Here is a 19,018-nt window from a genome sequence, read left to right on the forward strand (position 1 = left end):
CTTTTCCCACTTTTTCTGATCATCCCACTAATCCAACGCTCTCAAATTGCTCTCTCTCTTTTCCAATGTACCCTGCCGCACAATATGATTTCCATATAAAGAAAGCTAACACAAGGGGGGGAGAGAGAGAGAGAGAGAGTAGTTTTCTTTTTATTTTCTTTTTCTTTCTTTTAGTTTTTTTTTGGTTTGGTCTCACNCTTTTTATTTCTTTTTCTTTTCCATTTTTTTTTTGGTTTTGGGTCTCACACAGAGAGCGAGAGATTCTTCCTTCTAACATTTTTTTTGGTCCAGCGAAGGAAAAGCGTATTCCTCGTGAGCCTCTCTACTGCCCTTTCCTTCCTTTCCTTCTTGTTTTTTTTAGTGATCCTCTACATCGCACCCAACGCTCCCCCAAATCTACACCTTCGCCGCTGCTGGTAGAATCAGAGAGATGACGTCAGATGGTGCGACGTCGACGCCGGCGCCGAGGAGGAAGCCGTCGTGGAGGGAGAGAGAGAATAACAGGAGAAGAGAGAGGAGGAGGAGAGCTATTGCTGCTAAGATATATACTGGGCTTAGAGCTCAAGGAAATTACAATTTGCCCAAGCACTGTGATAACAATGAGGTTCTGAAAGCTCTTTGTGCGGAGGCTGGTTGGGTCGTTGAAGAAGATGGCACCACTTATCGGAAGGTAATCTCTTGTTCTTTTCACTTTTTACAGAATGGTAGATCTGTACAAAGAAGCTGCTAATTTTTTTACTCCTCTGCTCATTTCTTTGTTCTAATTTAGTTGGATCTAGCTCTCATCTTGATTTTAGTTTGGATTTTTGCTTTCTGGGTTCTTTTGATCTGCTCAGTTTCTGTTTGATTTTGCTTCTGTTTATTTGCTTCGAAATATTGGGTCAAAAAAAGAGAAGTCATTGTTATGGAACGAGAAGTTGCTAATTAGACAATTATTCACTGATCTGTGTTGGAACTAGAACTTCAAGAATAACTGAAATGAAATGTTGATGAGCAAATTTTCCTGATTAGCTTGTAGTTATTGCTCTCGCTCTTGATTGATAAAGCATTTCCTGTTAATAATTTTTAGTTTTTAATTGGATTTGTTGTTCAGGGATGTAAGCCACCTCCAATTGATATACCAGGCAGTTCAGCTAAAATTACTCCATTTTCTTCCCAAAATCCGAGTCCCTTATCTTCTGCATTTCCAAGTCCAATTCCTTCCTGTCAAGTCAGTCCTTCCTCCTCTTCCTTCCCTAGTCCAACTAGGCTTGATGCTAATAACCCGTCTAGTCTCCTTCCATTCCTTCGAAGTGCCATTCCTTCATCTCTGCCTCCTCTCAGAATCTCGAACAGTGCCCCTGTGACACCGCCACTTTCATCTCCAACCTCAAGAAACCCTAAGCCGATTCCCAACTGGGAAGCCATTGCTAAAGAGTCCATGGCCTCTTTTAACTACCCTTTTTATGCTGTATCTGCTCCAGCTAGTCCAACCCACCGTCATTTTCATGCTCCGGCCACTATACCTGAATGCGATGAATCTGATACATCCACTGTTGAATCTGGTCAATGGATAAGCTTTCAAAAGTTTGCACCTTCTACATCTCAAATGCCAACTTCTCCAACATTTAACCTTGTGAAACCTGTGGTTCCACAAAGTTTGCCCAATGATCTGATCATGGAGAAAGGGCGAGGTTCGGAGTTTCAGTTTGAGAGTGGACAGGTGAAGCCGTGGGAAGGAGAGAGGATTCATGAAGTAGGACTGGATGATCTGGAGCTCACGCTTGGAAGCGGGAAGGCTCGGTGTTAAACTAAGTGAGGCTAACAGTCAAAATGTTGTTCTGAAAGTATGTTAAAACAGAAGAAAAAGCTGTTTTGCTCATTCCTGGTTCACACAGTTAGATATCCAAGAGCATTCGGTTCGGTTGTTTCATCTATCAATGAAAATTGGACATCTTAAACCAAAGGTGGGAGGAGTTACATTTTCATCTGCAACTGTTCCTTTTTTTTTTTCTCTTTTTCAGTCAGTTGATGCTCACATTCCCTGGTTGAATTGTTGGGGGGATTGGGTTGTTTTTACAAGCATTACCTGTAGATACTGTGGGATCTTCTGGTTGTGATAGAGTTCGTTTAATCTTTCCTTTAGGCTTTGTAGGCTTGGGTAAAACCTCACAGAATTAAATTATTTTTAGTGGTTTGTATTGTTAATGGGTGTATCATGTTGGTAAGCAAATTTTTTTTTTTTTATATTCAGTGTTGAAGTTTTCATTGTCTTTACATGGTAATCAACCTACAATCAAAACTTGAATCCTAAACCAGGAGGAAAATGGAGATGCAAATGGAGAATTTATTGCTTCAATAGTCATTCTATATCGACCTCCCACCCACCACCAAGATTTTATTTTACACAAGAGTTGGCCGCCTCTAGAGTGGGGATTGCCCCCGACAAACCCCACGTTCACTCAAATGATCTGATAATAATACACCTCATAAAACATGGAAGAAAACGTGTAGGAATTTAGATTGCAGAGCTGTACTGCAAGACCATTCTCCACTGCCTGATTGGAGTGGTCTGGCCTTATCCATATCTCTTCAGAATTCAGATGATTGAGCCTCAAACCTTCCATCTTGTTCCCATTCGGGGCTTGGGCCATCAGCCATGTAGCTTTCTGTAATCATCGTACCATTTATCTAATTATCTTGTATGTGAAGTTTGATGGTTGCAGCCTTATCAGCATTCATAAGACCAGATATCGTTCCATACAATTGTTCAAAGATACCACAACCAATTTCTATAACGATCAAATTTTATTACAATAACCAAATGAGGAGAACAACGGGTTTAAGACATGTTACAAAAGCTCTACAAAGACTACCGAGATAAACAAGGCACATAGCATAGGGTAAGAATTCTTTCATTGTACAAAGACTTCTCTGGTTAGGTAGATGATACAGAGGAGGATGAAGAACGATGCTACAATACCATACGGAGATGGAAATACTAACCCAATCATTTGGAACATCTGGTCTTCATTCTCTTGCTACAATCTTCTCAATACTAAGATCTTAGTGATTAGTCAAGAGAAAAGGTGAGTGGCTCAGGCATTCACTAGCAAGATAAGCGCGTGTTCTCCACATCTTTGGTTAGCCTTTCTATTTCTGGTTTTATATCCTTTTTGACATTTGCATTGCATTCTTGGTATCTGAAGCAAGTCACAAGATGATCGTTAACAATTCCTGCCACTTGCATGAATGAATAAACAACAGTCGGTCCCACACAACGGAAGCCTCTCTGCATCATATCCTTGCTAATGAGTTCAGCTTTTGGGGTCTTAACTGGTACTTGACGCACATAACGGAACCCATTTCTAATTGGCTTGTGGTTTACAAATCCCCAGCAATAGCTGCTGAAGGAACCAAACTCCTGCTGAACCTGCAATATTTAAGAAACCATAGGCTTTAGCATACAACAATTTCTTGTGTTACTTTGACACTTGATTCAGCTGCTATAGGCAGCTTGATGCCCTTTTTTTTAGTTTGTTTTGTGTGCGAAGGGAGGAAGGGGAGGGAAGTTTGCAGACTCAACAAATTAGCAGTATCACCAGTCAAAGTTGTCAACACTTGCTATTATATCAGACATGAAACTACCATCTAAGGATAATATATTTTTCATTTTGTGAATGTTTCAAAGATATAAGACTAATATCAAACAACTGTCCAGGTGGTATGAAGTCAAAGCATTCAAATGCTTTCATGCTTTGTCAAGTCCACACTATGTGGCACTGGCATGCACTTAAACAAGGGAGGATGAAAGACTTGATGCTATGCCCTGATTGCCCCTGTTTTTCTACTCTTTTTCCCTGGTCAGATAACCAGATAATTACCTTAAGCATCTGTTTAGCATTCTCCACTACTGCACGGAGCTTTGGTTCAGAAAGCAATAGGCTACCATTAACTTTCAATGACAGCAACTTCTTCTCAGTAAACTGAGCAATTGTTGATGGATCAAAATTGTCAAAAAGCTTCCTGCAAAAGAATCCAACCATAAACAAAGAACACTGATCAAATGCATGAATATCTTCTTCTTCTTCTTCACTATTTCTTGTCTCCTTTTATAGTTGACATCTTTGAAAAGTAAATGCATAAATAAACAGAAGAAAAATTAAAGAGAGGAGGAAAAAGAGAGAAATCAAGGTAGTATCTTGTTCATGTACTAGTTCAACTATTAGAGAGACTAGAGACAGAATACCTGAATATGTCTCTCTTATTGAGAATTGTCGGCCAGCTGAGTTCAGCTAAGGCTTGTGAAAAGACCAGCAGCTCAAACAGCTTCCTGTCATCATGAACTGGAACACCCCATTCTTTGTCATGCAAAGAAGTATAAAGCGGGTCTGCATAAATAATGAAATTATAAATTTTCGATTTTCTCTCAAGACAAGATCAAAGACAGGTCAAAGATGAAATGAAGTGAGAATGAAACACACATGCATCTAGTGTTTTTGTTAAAAGCTTCAACACACTAGAAAGTTAATGAATTAGACACTGATATGTTGTATGCTACAAAATGTAAATTTACAATAGCATCAAATGTAATAGAAAATGGCTATAACCTAGCTCTGCTAGAACTCATGGATAATTTAAAACTCAGGAGGTCTAGGCATGTCAAATTAAAGGGTTAAGATTCTTGTGTACATTTTTGGTGTCTTGCTGTGAACCTGTGACAGAATATATAGTAATGGTATTAAATGTCAAAGCCTTAATAGTTACTAATAAATTCATAGCATGTCAGGTCAAATCTAAGAAACCATGCTTCTGTTCAACTATTTGGGTGGCACTGCTAATGCTACTGCACTATTCCAACACGCTCTAAGCCATGTTTCTTTTTGTAACCCATCAGTAGCATTACCCTATGACCATTCCGAGCTTTCAATTCTTACTAAATACAGAGAAAGGCTTGCATCCAGTTTCTTAATCCAAATCATTTTTCTGGGAAATGTGTAATTCATCACTAAACAAGACCCTAGCTTTCAAGGGTATAAAGAGACTAAACACTCTAATAATGAGCTAATTCAGCAACAAAACCTTAAAAGTGGGAAATTTTCCACATAGAGAATGCAGGGATTAACATTTCCCATCATGGCAACCTTGTCTGCACCGCCAGCTAGAAACAACAAGGTTAATATACTAGTCACTTAATCAGTATTTATCCTACCTAACTATCATAAAAACGGAAAATACATTATAATCCTGAAAGCAACATGGACGGAAAAATTAATAATGTATCACTGAATTTCCAGACATTTACTTCACTTTGGTGTCAGTGTCAAAGCATCAAGTCATGTAATAAAAGCTTTCAACTTCTTCAGCGGAGAAGACTTGAATGAACCTTAAATGGTGAAAGCCTCAACACCATCTACATTTATTAAGCACCGCCAAGTTCCTATATCTAACAAATCACAACTATATTTAATAAAAGAAATTAACTGCCTCAGTAAAATCTCATTTCTTTTACCCCACAAAAAAAAAAGTCCAGTAATTTTCAGGGTTTTTTTTTTTTTTTAACTAACTTACCAGAAAATGGAGTGATCCAATCACATCGCTTTAACGGTTCAGGTAACACCGGAGAAGGTTCCGCAACAACCTCGTCAGCTGTTGGAGCAACTTTGGCTTTCACCGGCTTCACTCCGATTCGTTTAACTGTTTTCTTAGAGCTTACCGTTTTGACGGAGGAATTGCTTGAAGAAGAATCCGAGGAACATGAACTGTCGACGGAGACGTTGCTCTGGACAACGGACTGTGGGCTCTTGGAGACTCGAAATTTCGGTCTTTGTGGCTTTTTTTGAGCTTCGGGTTTCCTCTTTGACTCGTCCGAAACCCTAACTCTGTTCCCGGTCGGACCGAGAATCGCTCGCGGTTCCGTCACCGGTGTTGGTGATGACTTAAGCTTAGTAGCCACGGACATTGCTTCGAAAAGTGAGAAATCTTCAAATGTCAGCTGTTTCCGGACCTGATTTGTGCTCCAAGAACATTAAACTTGAATTTATACACCAAATATTGGAAATTTCCGGGATTTTTTTCGTTTGAAGTGGCAAGAGAGATAGTCACTGAGCTTTTGGAGGGTAAAACGGTAAAGAGAGAGCGAACAGAGTTTGGGAGGTCCTGAGAGCAGAGAAGCAGAGCACTGAGCAAAGAAGCGGAGGAGGTGTGGGAGAAGAGCAGAGTAAACACTAAACGACGGGAAAAACCAGAGGGGCTCTCGAACGTTTTTAAAAACTAAATACCTGTAATGGGTAAGGTACCGGTTTTAACCGGTGATGTGCCCGCGTGTCGGTTCCCTTTTACCGTTTTGGTTTCGAAAGGGATTTGGATTTTATGTTAAAGTACCAAATTTGCCCTGCATAGTGTCGCTCAAGATAACGAACTGCCACACTTGGCTTCTTGTTACATCGAAGTCCCATGAAAATTTGGCAACATGCACCATCACAATTTTTGTCTTCAAATGGTTTAATAGTAATTTTAGACTAAATAATTTAAGAATTTCAATAATAAAATTAACAAGCATACATAAAAGGATAAAAAGAAAGTTAATATTCATATTTAAAACACCTTGAAAATATATATTACTAATTAATTAACTCAATTAAGAATTCAAATTATTAAATGACTATTTTATGTCATAATTAGTGAATTTCACTCTTATACATATATATTATTTATTTTACATAATGATGTAATCTTACCTTATATTCTATACTAATTATCATTTGTTAAGTATTTTTTAATATTTATAATATTCATACTAATTTGACTTTCTCGTCACTTTTCAATCTTAAGTTATAATATTATAAAACATTATTAAAGTTTTGTCATTAATTGTATTACTCAATTACCAAACAAAAAAATTATTACACAACTATCTTACAACATAATTAATAAATTTAACTTATATGTATTTATTAATCTTTAATTTAATTTAAATATTGATAAAGTGAATATATATTTAACACTTTTCGCATATATAATTAAGTAAATCTCCATCATCATCATAATATAATAAAGCAAATTAAGCTCAGAAGATATAAAAGATAATTCATGATTGCATATGCTAAGCTCTTTTAGTTTTTCTTTTTGATGGTTAATCATGGAAATTTATCTCATGATCAGATCTAATCATCACCATTTATTATGGATTAGTGTGGAGATCATCATCGTTGTCATAATTTGTAGAAACCCAACTTTCTTTTAGTGGTTGAAAGCTATGCAACGGGGGTCAAGATGGTAATTTTAATGGACGAGGCAACCGATTGAAGCAAAGGGGCAAAAAGCCTTTAGGCTGAAGGTCGTATTCAGTTGGTGATGTAGAATGGGTGGGGAGGTGTTTGGCGAGCAGTAGCTTTGCAGGGAAGTTCCTTACCGTTGAGAGAAAGAATCCAAAGTCTCCCCCTCCACCACAAAAATGATAAAAGGTGACTTTGGTGGGTAACTAACGGCTGTTTGACCTGGTCTACCTGATTTCTGGATTGGGCCACAATCACGAAGGCCCATTTATTGATCCAGTCCAAACCCGACTCAGTTTGGAATTTGACCGAGATTGAAAGACGGACTCTGGACTGGTTTATGGCCCAAAGGCCTAAACATTGTTCAGATAGCACTGTGCGCGGGTTTGGCACGCATATCAAAAATAGGCGCCAAGCTGCCGTTTCGTCGCTGACAGAGCCAGTTAACTCCTGCAACCCTTAACAGTATCTAAACGGTGTCGTTTCGATGCTGATAAATTATGAGTACCCCCTTTTTTTCTCATTCTCCGTTGACGCTTGCCTTACCTTCAATATTCTCCTTCTTCTTCTTCTTGCCTTTTGTCTCTCTGAACCGCCATGGATTCAAAAGCTTCAACCGTGGCTCCAACCCAGTCAAAGCCTAAAGAAAAAGACTTCCTGAACCATCTCGAAGCTTACCTCGCCAAGCGAGACGGCGTAGACAAGCTCCTCAAAATCTCTCGTTACGCCACCAAGATCATATTAGCCTCCTCGGTCCTCCCCGAAACGGTCCCACTAACTCGCCGACTCAAGAGCTTCGAGTCGAGCGTCGGACTGAGTCGGAAAGCGTTTCGACTCGGGAAATTTGTTCAAGACGTTAACGCTCTGAGAAACTCCCATTTGGATTCGAAGCAAGAGATTTTCCTCTCAATCATCGCCTACGGCGGCGAGGGTTTATATTATTTCGTCGAACAGTTTATTTGGTTGGCTAAATCAGGATTAATCGACGCCAAACATTCCCGCAATTTGCAAAAGCTCAGTGCTTGGGCTGAGTTCATTGGGTACATAGGAAGTATTAGCCTTAAATTTAGGGATTTAAAGAGGATTAATGAGGATGAGGCGTGTTTGAATTCGAGTATTGAGATTGCGGTTTCGAGAGGAGCAGGCTGTAAGGAAGAAGAAGAAAGGAGAAACAAGTTGAGAGAAAAGAAACTGATGAAGAAACTTTCAGTTGTTCAAGATTTGGCTGATGGGTTAATGGCATTGGCTGATATTCAAGACGGCAAAGGAAGGTTTTCGGATCCTCTTGTGGTGTCTTGCGCTGGACTTTTATCGGCTCTCATTAGTACCCATAAAAATTGGGTTTCTTGCTAGGTATGATCACAAGGAACTTGGTTTTCTTTTCAATTATTATTATTGAATCCTGAGAAGAATTTGGGTTCTCTTGATTTTCATTTCTTTTTACTAATAAATACATATACAGGCAGTGGATTGATATGAATTTGTGCTAAATTCACTCATGAACAAATAATATAGTTGTTGACTATTCCAGGTCACTGAAGCTTGGTGTTTGTTAATGAATTTGAATGTTGGTATATCTATTTGATCTGACTTAGTTTACATGTGTTTGAATTGATTAGTTAGAAGCAAATTCCTTTTAGTATCAAGTAAAGGAAAATATGTTATGATTGTGTTTCGTCATCGGTTTTGCCCCTGTCTAGTTCTTCGATATCTTAGCACAAGTTCTTAAGTCATGAGTTGTAGAGCTTGATAGAATTAAAGGCTTTTGCATGGATTGTTCTTCGTTGGATTTTAATACTTTCAACATTAGTAACTTTGTTATTTGAGGTTGGATATTGACTCCCAATCTCAGAATACACGGTTCTCAGCTACTAAATCCATCTTCCATCGCCTTCCAATCAATTAGCTCTAGATGTCTGGTTAGAATATCGAAAACCAAAAACCATTTTAAGATCATAACTATATCCGATGCTCATTTGGACATTTATTATTAACAATGAACCCCTGGTTTTGTAGTTTGCACCTGTTAGATGGTCAGATAACAGCATAACATAATGTGGAAAGGTACACGCTTGTTGCCATCAAACCATCAACATCCTGAGCTTAGTTAAATTTTTCTACTATTTTTTGCTCAAACATCATCGGAACAGTGACCTTAATGCACTGCAATGAAGTTAATGGCTGCTATTTGTTTCCCTTTCTTCAGTGTGAAATCTGCTTTATTTATAAACTATTCTCGTACTGCAATAAGGATTACATGGAAATTTAATGTACAAAGATTTCGATAACTCGTTTTCTTTATCTTTAAAGGTATACCACCATAGATTAAAAGATTATAGAAGCTATAGTTTCGAGTAAGATCTTGGTGTTCTTCTTTGTTATGTTGGTCTGAAGGTTAATTTGCTCCACATGGTTTAATCATGCATGAATGTTAGGAGTGACACAAGTGTCGGAACCAGGGCTTTCTCTGGGGCATTTCTGTCCTGAGCCCCAAGGTTTACTCATGATTGGGCCTTGAGCTTTAATGTAGCAAGATTCATTTGGATCCTCAGGCCTATCGTAGCACTTTGGGTTTAGTTTATTTAACGAAAGGGTGATTACGCGAGGCGGATAACACCATCTCTTTCTTGATAAGTAAGAAAAACTTTCTCGCTGGAAAGAGACAAAACAGATTATTGTTGGTTTGTGGAAGGAACTCAAGTGGCTTCAGTTAAAGGTTGCTTGGCTAAGCTTATTGAGGAAAAAATAAAACAAGAACCAAACTAAATATGCAACTACACGCAATTCGTCAAATTACAATCAAGCGTAGGTGTAAAAAAAAAAACTGCTGGAGAACGGAAACCGATTCGTTAAGGCGCTAAATCTGCCAAGAAATCTGTGTTTGGACACGTGGCGGCCGATGGAACACCGATCAAAAGGGCAAGCCCTCCCGATTAACAACACGTGGCGTAGTGTAAGTGAGCTTAGGACGAGGGTTACCCAATAGCTGTAGAAGCCGCCAAAGGCGGTCCCCGTTGTACTCTCTCGACGTTGGTATTGGAATCAAATCAAACGGTCAACATCATCGGCATTCCATCAAGCGGCTGCTGGTTGCATCTTGATCGGACCCACCTTTCCCTTCCTGAACGCTCCAAGTCGAAATCACATCCCAGTCCGTATTCATTTTTTTTATTTTTTCAATTTTGGCGCATCAGATTCCCAGCAAACCTGGCCTTCACGAGAGAGCTGGTGGAAGATGGTAGAGACCATGACGCTTTTCCCAGATCTACAAAAAGCCTTCCTTTTAATACCTAAAATCCCCTTTCTTCCTCAAAATGTTCCTAAAAAGATCCAAAATGCCTATCCAATCCAATAGTTTGCCTCTAAATAAATAAAAAAAAATCAGTGATTTTTTTTTTTTACATAGAGAAGAAAATTATTTGGAACTAACTTGTTTTCCAAATCGTTAGGGTTCTTTCGAAAGTTTAACATGGAGTCCGAACTCAAGGACCTCAATTCAAAACCAGCCAAGACGACTCAAAAACCCGACCCGACCCACGACGATGGCTCCACCAAAGACGACCGACCCCTCCTCAAGTCCGACTCCTCATCCGCCGATACCAACATCCAGGAGCTTGAGAAGAAATTCGCTGCCTATGTACGCAACGACGTGTATGGTACCATGGGACGTGGCAAGCTCCCATTGAAGGAGAAACTCCTACTGGGCATCGCCCTCGTCACTCTGCTCCCTGTCCGCATCGTTCTCGGGATGACTATTTTGGTTTTCTATTACTTGATTTGTAGAGTTTGTACGCTTTTCTTGGCCCCAAATCGGGAGGACGAGCAGGAGGATTACGCACACATGGGCGGGTGGAGGCGAGCCGTGATTGTTCGGTCGGGTCGGTTTTTCTCTAGGGTGATGCTTTTTCTGGTAGGATTTTATTGGATTAACGAAACTCATAGAGATTCAGCAAACACTCAAGAGAACTCAAAAACTGAGGTATGCAATCTTTTTTTTATTTCTTTTTTAAAGTAAGTCATCAAGCCTTGTTTCATACTCGAATTTAATAGCTTTTAAAGAGAATATGTATGACTTCAATCACCCAAACTTCCAATCTTTAATCAATGAACATTTGCATAAAAAAGGTAGTGATTTCTCGATCAATATTATTTGAATTTTTCTATTTTTGGGTGCTTGAATTTTCTTCAGGGTATCAATCAATCAGAAGAGCAAGAAAGACCTGGGGCAATCGTATCAAATCACGTGTCGTATTTAGATATCTTATATCACATGTCCTCTTCTTTTCCAAGCTTTGTTGCCAAGGTCTGTTAACTTAGCCACTCTTCTAGTTTTAATTATCCTATAAAAGGTAAAATTGTGATGGTTTAACTGACATATTTCTGGTTTGGTTTTGTCAATCATAATCTTGGATTTTATTGCTGAAGAGATCAGTAGCTAAAATTCCTTTAGTTGGTCTCATCAGGTGAGTTTATTTTAACCTTGTAAATGTCTCCTGTGGTTTGATTCAAAACGGTGTGCAATTTGGTTGTCATTATTAGCTTTTTGTTTCTTATCAAATCGATAAGTTCTTTCCCATTATAGTAAAACATTTGTACTTTACTTCTCACTGAAGTTCTTAATCAACTAGATTCCTAGCTCATGTTACAGCAATGTCTAGCGTGACCTGTTTATTTCTGAATGCAAATCTTTATTTTTGGGAATGAGTGTTGCTTGCACAAAGGTGTTGTTGATGGCTATATACTTCTTTTGTTCTGTATCGTACCACTTGTCATCTTTTCTCTATGTTGTATGCTGAATTCTTTGGTACAAATAAATTGGTTCCCATTGGAGTGTTGAATGATATTTTGGCTTGTTTCTTACAGCAAATGCCTTGGTTGTGTCTATGTTCAGCGGGAGTCAAAATCATCTGACTTCAAAGGTGTTGCAGGTAAAAGACTCTTGATTTTCATATGTTCTTCACCACTTACTATTGGTCAAAAGTGCAAGTTATAACTGGTCTCTCTTTCAGGTGTTGTGACTGAAAGAGTTTGTGAAGCTCATCAAAATGAATCTGCTCCAATGATGATGCTCTTTCCAGGTTAATCATCTTCTTGATCCAGTATATACATTTATCACATGGTTCAATTCATGGTGTATGCTGTACCCAAATAATGTATGGGTTTCTATGTGCATCTGTAGCTGATATTTCATATCAGTCTAAGCTTCTGTCTTTCCTATGCCTTTACGTTCCCAATTAGTAACAGCTGTTTGATTCATATTCATTTTGACAACAGAAGGAACAACAACAAATGGAGATTTCCTTCTTCCATTCAAGACTGGTGCATTTTTGGCAAGAGCACCTGTGGTGCCAGTTATATTAAGGTATCCATACCAAAGGTTTAGTGTGGCCTGGGATTCAATATCAGGGGTGAGTTTTTCTTAAGCAAATTCAAGATGGCTTTGTGAATATTTTAAAATGAATCTTATTTGATCTATAATTAAGTAGCTGTTGAATGCCTGCAACTGATTACTGGATATTCAAGGTTAATGCATGAGAGATGTTGGTTTGTTCTGTTAGTTGTGAGGTGACGCTCTCATTATTAGGGGTTTCTGATATGAGTCATTTGTGTGCAGTAGAGTTGATATAGGAAGTAGGAATTCTGTGTTAGTTACATTGATATTCTAATGATGGTTTGGAGTTTCTTTAGTACATTTGTATTAAATCTGATAAGTAATTACAATAAGCAATGTTTGTTCCTGTAATTTTTGTTGGGTTTATTGCAGAAGTTTACTGAAGAACTGCTTAATAGTCAAGACAATAATGTGCTTAGATAAATCAAAATGGAAAAACTGGCAAAATGTTATTAAGATAGATGGTTATTTGGAAAATATAAGTATGATTTATTTGCCCCTGCAAGAAAACGTTGAAATTGTTGTGAATAATTTTTATGATAAGTATTTTTTGTATGACATTTTTTCCCTAGTGGTTTTAATGTTGTTCTATATTGTTGTTTGTAGCTGCGTCATGTGGTTTTTCTTCTGTGTCAATTCGTAAATCGCATGGAGGTAACATGGTTACCTGTCTACTACCCCTCACAGCAAGAGAAAGATGATCCAAAACTATATGCTAATAATGTCCGAAGATTGATGGCCAGTGAGGTATGCATATACTATCAACTTGTCTTTTTGAAAAATGTAAAATTTGGTCATGTTTGTCGGAGCCTCTTAGATGTCCCCTACCATCTCCATTGTTACAATGAAAGCTAAAGTAGGCCTTTCAAGAAAAGGTGCAATCCTAACCAGTTAAAGACAAATGTAGCTCCATTGACAGTTATCAGATATCATTTATATATTTCTTGTGCCAAGTGGTCACTAATATGCAGAAGAAAAACCATCTAGTCTTATAGTAAGATGACACTATTACTTGAATCGCCGTTCATTTTAACTTGAGTTTACTTTCTGTTTGCTTTTTTGACTGCAGGGTAACCTGATTCTGTCAGATATCGGACTGGCTGAGAAGCGAACGTATCATGCTGCTCTCAATGGTAATAATAGCCTGCCTAGTGTTTTGCATCAGAAAGACGATTGATAATTTCTTGGCCTTGCTCCCAAATGATATATAGTCTCAGTTGAGTTTTAGTTTCCACCGGTATTTTCATGAATGCACAGACAAACCAAAGGGGTGGTTTCTCTTTCCCCATTTAACTGAAAAAGACGCCATGTGCAGTTATATTGTAACTTCTTTATTCATGGGAACTGTGGCCACTAGATACAGTTTTACGTGTGCTTATGGAACATTTAGTCAGATCATCTGCTATTAAGAGACTCCTGGGCTTTGTTGTCATAAAATACACATTAACAATAAGTTGACTATTAAGTGCCCTTAAAAAAACTTGTATATAGAACTATGCATCTGTAAATCTGAAGTGTCTCTTTCGTGTTCCTGCAGGTTTGTTTTGTCAAAGCTAATTTGGATTCGCCATCTGTATAGTCATTGTATGATTCTATTATTTATGCAAAAGATTAAAATTTTTAAAAAAATCCTAAGCAGAACAAGAGATTTTATTTTCATCAGTTGGAAATATTTTCCTGGAGCTAAACTGCCCGTCTTAAAGCAGGCCTTTGATGTCTATACCTCTTCAGTTACTAGAGATCCAGGAAAGTTTAATTGTGTTCAGTGGAGGGAGCATAGTGTTTTTGCTATTTAAATGTTTTTGCCATTTCAGAGGCATGATTTATAAAGTGCATGGATGAGGGGCAAGGGGGCTCTTCCTCGGTCGCGAACGCTTCTTCCAGTGCTCTGCTGCCACATACATGTGATGAATCTTGAATCCTCCGCAAGTCTTTCATACGTATTCTGGGGCGTAGTAATGTGTATAATTCAGGGTCTCCGGGTACAAGATGGGATCAAATTGTGTGAACATTTGTACATTGGCAGGTTAAGATCATTGACATTGTAGGCAGCCTCCGCGAATCTGACATGAATTTGCTCTATTAAGCAATCCATTCAGTGATGCACTTCTTTCCATGGTTCACCCAAAGACTAAAGGTTCTCGCCGAGATTTTCTTAGACTTAAGGTTCATATTCGGGTTTGGTGTCACGGTTTTTGATCTAATACACAGTCGACTTGAAATGCACAATTCTCCTCCGAGATCGAGACATTTGGGATATGAGTCTAAGTCATTTCTAACTCCCACGGTCCCACCATTATAGGCTGCTATGTGCCGATTACCAGCCCTCAATCCTACGTTGGATTTTAACAAATTAAACAATTACATTGTCGTGCTTCACTGAGAGACCAGAAAATCTATACTACTTTCTCTAATCGTTGATGATCTGTGTCATCATCAGAACCCTGCATTGACAATACAAGGGCCTATTTTGGATAGGAATGGATCAGCATCTTATAAAAATTTTAACAACACATTAGTGTTACATAGACGACAACCTCCTCCACAAAATAGGAAGACAACTCCTAAAGAAATCTTCAATCATTAAAGCTCATGGAGCTTGGCTGCTGAACATTCACTCAGATGCCAAAGGAAACCCCATCCGGTTGTCTCTCACCTTTCCTTCAATAAAACATTGTTCGATCTTTTTGATTCCCATGGTGGTAGGCAGCCTCTTAAGGGTGATTGTAGAAGTAATGAAGACTTCTGTCGCATAGACACTGAAGATAGGCAGCTGAAGGTGCATCTCAGCCTCCTTCGCTCACTATCATATGGTTGATAATTCGGATCGTGCCGCACAACAGAGGTCTTAAGGGCTTCGGGAAGAATGCAGTTGCACATTGAACCTACGATTAAAAAGATGAGGTAAGTTATTGGAATTGTGGACATATCAGAGGGATAAGGAAAGCAACAAGAACACTAGCAAAAAAAAAAAAACAAGAAAACTAGCATGCACCATATCAAGAAAATGCTTGAAACAAACTCAGCTTTGTGTAAGTGATATAAGAAACGACTATCATTTCAATCTTGCTAGTGGTGGGATGTTGTAAGCGTACCTATTTTAGCCAGTCTATTTACCCATTTAGGAATGTGTTTCCCAGTAAGCTTGTGACAAATATCCTTGCAGAAATGGTTGCAATTCTTGACGATCAAGTGATACGTATCTCCGTTGTACCTTGCCGAATTACGCTCCATGAATTCCCTTACTTGGATAGGGTCCAGTGATGTGGTCCCAATGAATATTGACTTCCTGAACTTGAAACCCGGGCATTGTCGTGGTTCAACCTCAAATACACCACTGGTTGGATAGTCATGAGCTCCAAACGCATATTCCACGCCATAAACTGTACAGTGTGGGTTGGGATCAGAAAAGCTAAACTAGGACTCAAAACCAGATAACAATATTATGCGAAAGAATTGTCAAGTCCATCTTTCATAAATTAAATTTAAGTGCACTGAATGATATTATGAATAGAAAAGGGCAAAAGCATACAGTAAACTTAATCAAGCCTACCTTCCACACCAGAATGAAAGATACCAAGGCCAGCCCAGTAGAAATAGCCATTCATGGGTGTTAGGTCATACACATTGAGATACACTGGTGCACTGCCTGGATCAAAACTAGCTGGCTTCACCTTTGGAAACAAACAACGAGAGGCTGATTTGTTTTTCAAAAGACGTGGCACCACAGATTTCCATCTCTTCTTTGATTGAAAATCCATATTTCTTCAATTGTAAGACCAGATTTCAATTAATGCCTATACCACCTGGGGAAATATTAGCAAGAATTAGCTATTTATGCAAAGCACATTATTACAAAATCATGAGAGAGGCAAAACCAAGAGAGCAAAGGGATACTGGAAAAGAAGAAAAGGAGATTAGAGACCAAATGTGTCTTAAAGACGTAACTACAGATTATAGCAATTGCCGTCTTTGTGTTGGCTCTTGAACACTCTTAGTAGAATTCAATGCTCTCATACTCAAAGATTGCAACAGATGGTCTAGTTATAGCACATCACATCTTTAAAAGTATTTTTATACCTAAGACAACCCATTGGGTGGAGATATCATAATAATGTAATCGAGGTGTAAGCACTTAGCATATAAAAGCAGCATATCCAGCGTCATGAACTAACATTTCAGATATCCCTTAGTTTCATCTACTGAAATTTGAGATCCCTCTAATGAAATTCAATGACAAACATCGAGCAACAGAACTGTTCCCAAGCATGTTAAGGGTCATCTAAGATTCAAGAGGTATGGATTTTGCTCGACAGAGAATGAATGGAACAACTCAAATACAAAGAGAAGCATACTGCTTCATCATAGGACAAAGATTGATTGTAGAAACCATCTTTATCATCATTATACTTAAACAATTAGGAAACAGTCTATAAACTTAAAAGATAACAATCATGATTATCAACAGTGATAAAGAGAGAAAAAGAAGCAAGGCTCAAGTCAAAAGCTTCAACAATCCTAAGTTCCAATCCAACAACTTGAAAATGGCGAAATCAAACTATAAAAAAAATGGTTAAACAGTAATCAAACTACAGCATGCAAAACTCCAAAGCTAGCTAATTAACCCTTCATTTTAGATAGAAACTACACAAATACCACAACTTTCCTCCAAAACTCATTTTCTTTTTTGCTAGGAAGATAGAAATCACATAGCCAGGAAGAAAAGAACAAAAGGAAACCAATACAGCATGATTCAAACTTAGCAATGAAAAGAAGTTAAAGGTAAAATGTTAATAAGAACAAAAATAGTAGCTTTTAGCGTTAAGTTCAACCATCAAAGTCCTGCATTTTCCCATATTCATCTCCTGATGAGCTAGATATTCAATGCATTACTCAAAGCATATTAAAATTGTTCTATATTATTATATTTGGAAAACAAAAAAAAAGGGGGTAATCTTAATTGGTACTCCATGAAAAGCAAGAAGTGGTTAAAATTCAAAGAGAATAGATTTCATAAGGAAGAAGAGAATCACTTCAGATCTACTCGAAACCGTTCATAACCACAAGGAATATGAAAAGAACAGAAACTAAAACAATAAATCAGACAAAACAACAACAATGTAATAGATCAGACAGATTTAAAACCTTATTTCCAACAAATGATCCTACCCAAAAACACAAAAGCAGAAAAAAGAAAACATTTTTTGTTTTCGAAAAGAAACAAAGCGAAGAGAAAAATGGAAAACAGAGATCCTACAGATTCAGAGAAGAAGGCCAATTAGCGTCCAACGAAAACCAACCGCCATTACAAAAAATCGAAGCCAGCTGGCATTTGAAACGACTATGGGTGGTGAACGGAGGAAAAACAAAAGCAGAAGATGATATAACAAAAGAGAGAAAGATAAGCTTGAAGCCCCCTTTTGAAAACTGGAAAGCTCTGAAAAGGATTAAAAAAGAAGAAGAAGAAGAAGAATAGGCAAAGCCATATTCTTTCTCTCTTTCTTTTCTCCTTTCGGTCTCTCCCTTCTCTCCCTCCTGTCTCTATCTGTCTCTCTCTCTCTCTCTTTCCCAATCTTCTTTTTTTATTTTTCACCCCGCTGCTCAATACTGCCAAGCTTTCTTTCGGATATATTACTGTTTTTTCACTTTTTCTTTTCTTTTCTTTTCTTTTTTAATTCCCCTGCCAAGGAAAAGAACATGGTTTTTTTTTTAATTTTTTATTTATTTTAATCCCAAATAAAGTACTAATTTCGATTCTATTGAACACTACTATTCTCCACTTTTTGTCTTTCTCTCATGTAGAATATTTTATCTACATCTTATCTTATCAATTACTATATCAATACATTTTCATTATCAAAAACCCATTTTTAGTACAATTGGAACTAATAAATTAACATCATATCTCTTTCTTTTATTGAAAACATGCTTAATTACTGATTTATGATGAAATTTGATGTATTAGTGTTAATATCATTGAAAACAGTTAAATTCGTCACGATAAAATATATCAACTAAAATTTTTATATAAATATAAGAATTGACTTAAAATTATGTATTTTTTTTAAATAGTATTTTTGTAACTTATCCTAATATGCTATTTGGAAAACCAAAGCTTATCTAAATCAAAAAATTTCAACTTTCTATTAATTGGACATGTGGTGGGGCTTCACTTAATTGGGCCAATTAACACATAAATATAAAATCTTAGGGTTGTCTTCGGTTGGGAAATTATTAGTAAATTGAGATATCTTGTCAATTTTCTTATATTGGAAAAAAGACAAGTTGGAGAAATTATGAAAGACGGCAAAGCTCGTGCAAGTATTAATTGATTTTTATTAAATATATATTTTTTATTTTCACTTCACAC

At 37.6% G+C, this 19,018-nt stretch overlaps 5 protein-coding genes across 9 annotated transcripts; 3 read left to right on the plus strand and 2 right to left on the minus strand.

Moving 5' to 3' along the window:
- Positions 207 to 2,232, plus strand: LOC18591343 (protein BRASSINAZOLE-RESISTANT 1). Its single transcript, XM_007017404.2, has 2 exons — positions 207 to 670; positions 1,094 to 2,232. Exons 1-2 carry the CDS (start codon positions 431 to 433, stop codon positions 1,787 to 1,789), a joined length of 936 nt encoding a protein of 311 aa, XP_007017466.1. The 5' UTR covers positions 207 to 430; the 3' UTR covers positions 1,790 to 2,232.
- Positions 2,746 to 6,236, minus strand: LOC18591344 (probable GMP synthase [glutamine-hydrolyzing]). Its single transcript, XM_007017405.2, has 4 exons — positions 5,551 to 6,236; positions 4,229 to 4,370; positions 3,864 to 4,005; positions 2,746 to 3,412 (listed from the first exon to the last, which is right to left on the minus strand). Exons 1-4 carry the CDS (start codon positions 5,939 to 5,941, stop codon positions 3,089 to 3,091), a joined length of 999 nt encoding a protein of 332 aa, XP_007017467.2. The 5' UTR covers positions 5,942 to 6,236; the 3' UTR covers positions 2,746 to 3,088.
- LOC18591345 (peroxisomal membrane protein 11A) lies at positions 7,770 to 9,515 on the plus strand. Of its 2 annotated transcripts, none has more exons than XM_007017406.2 (2): positions 7,770 to 8,609; positions 9,273 to 9,515. In XM_007017406.2, the coding sequence occupies exon 1, from the start codon at positions 7,854 to 7,856 to the stop codon at positions 8,607 to 8,609; it is 756 nt and encodes a 251-aa protein (XP_007017468.2). In that variant the 5' UTR covers positions 7,770 to 7,853; the 3' UTR covers positions 9,273 to 9,515. The 2 variants fall into 2 exon arrangements, with proteins under 2 accessions (XP_007017468.2, XP_007017469.2); XM_007017407.2 differs by lacking the exon at positions 9,273 to 9,515 and adding an exon at positions 8,788 to 8,936.
- On the plus strand, positions 10,286 to 14,823 carry LOC18591346 (lysophospholipid acyltransferase LPEAT1). 4 transcript variants are annotated; one of them, XM_018125827.1, is made up of 9 exons: positions 10,286 to 11,235; positions 11,446 to 11,559; positions 11,682 to 11,719; positions 12,120 to 12,184; positions 12,266 to 12,334; positions 12,531 to 12,664; positions 13,255 to 13,395; positions 13,718 to 13,781; positions 14,463 to 14,823. In XM_018125827.1, exons 1-9 carry the CDS (start codon positions 10,726 to 10,728, stop codon positions 14,468 to 14,470), a joined length of 1,143 nt encoding a protein of 380 aa, XP_017981316.1. In that variant the 5' UTR covers positions 10,286 to 10,725; the 3' UTR covers positions 14,471 to 14,823. The 4 variants fall into 4 exon arrangements, with proteins under 4 accessions (XP_017981316.1, XP_007017471.2, XP_017981315.1 ...); XM_007017409.2 differs by having other exon boundaries at positions 14,186 to 14,806; XM_018125826.1 differs by lacking the exon at positions 14,463 to 14,823 and having other exon boundaries at positions 10,292 to 10,494; positions 10,706 to 11,235; positions 13,718 to 14,184.
- Positions 15,024 to 18,268, minus strand: LOC18591347 (deSI-like protein At4g17486). Its single transcript, XM_007017410.2, has 4 exons — positions 17,906 to 18,268; positions 16,202 to 16,454; positions 15,744 to 16,031; positions 15,024 to 15,533 (listed from the first exon to the last, which is right to left on the minus strand). The coding sequence occupies exons 2-4, from the start codon at positions 16,407 to 16,409 to the stop codon at positions 15,301 to 15,303; spliced, it is 729 nt and encodes a 242-aa protein (XP_007017472.1). The 5' UTR covers positions 16,410 to 16,454; positions 17,906 to 18,268; the 3' UTR covers positions 15,024 to 15,300.

The sequence above is a fragment of the Theobroma cacao genome, chromosome 8 (genome assembly GCF_000208745.1).
Source record: "Theobroma cacao cultivar B97-61/B2 chromosome 8, Criollo_cocoa_genome_V2, whole genome shotgun sequence".
NCBI lineage: Eukaryota > Viridiplantae > Streptophyta > Magnoliopsida > Malvales > Malvaceae > Theobroma > Theobroma cacao.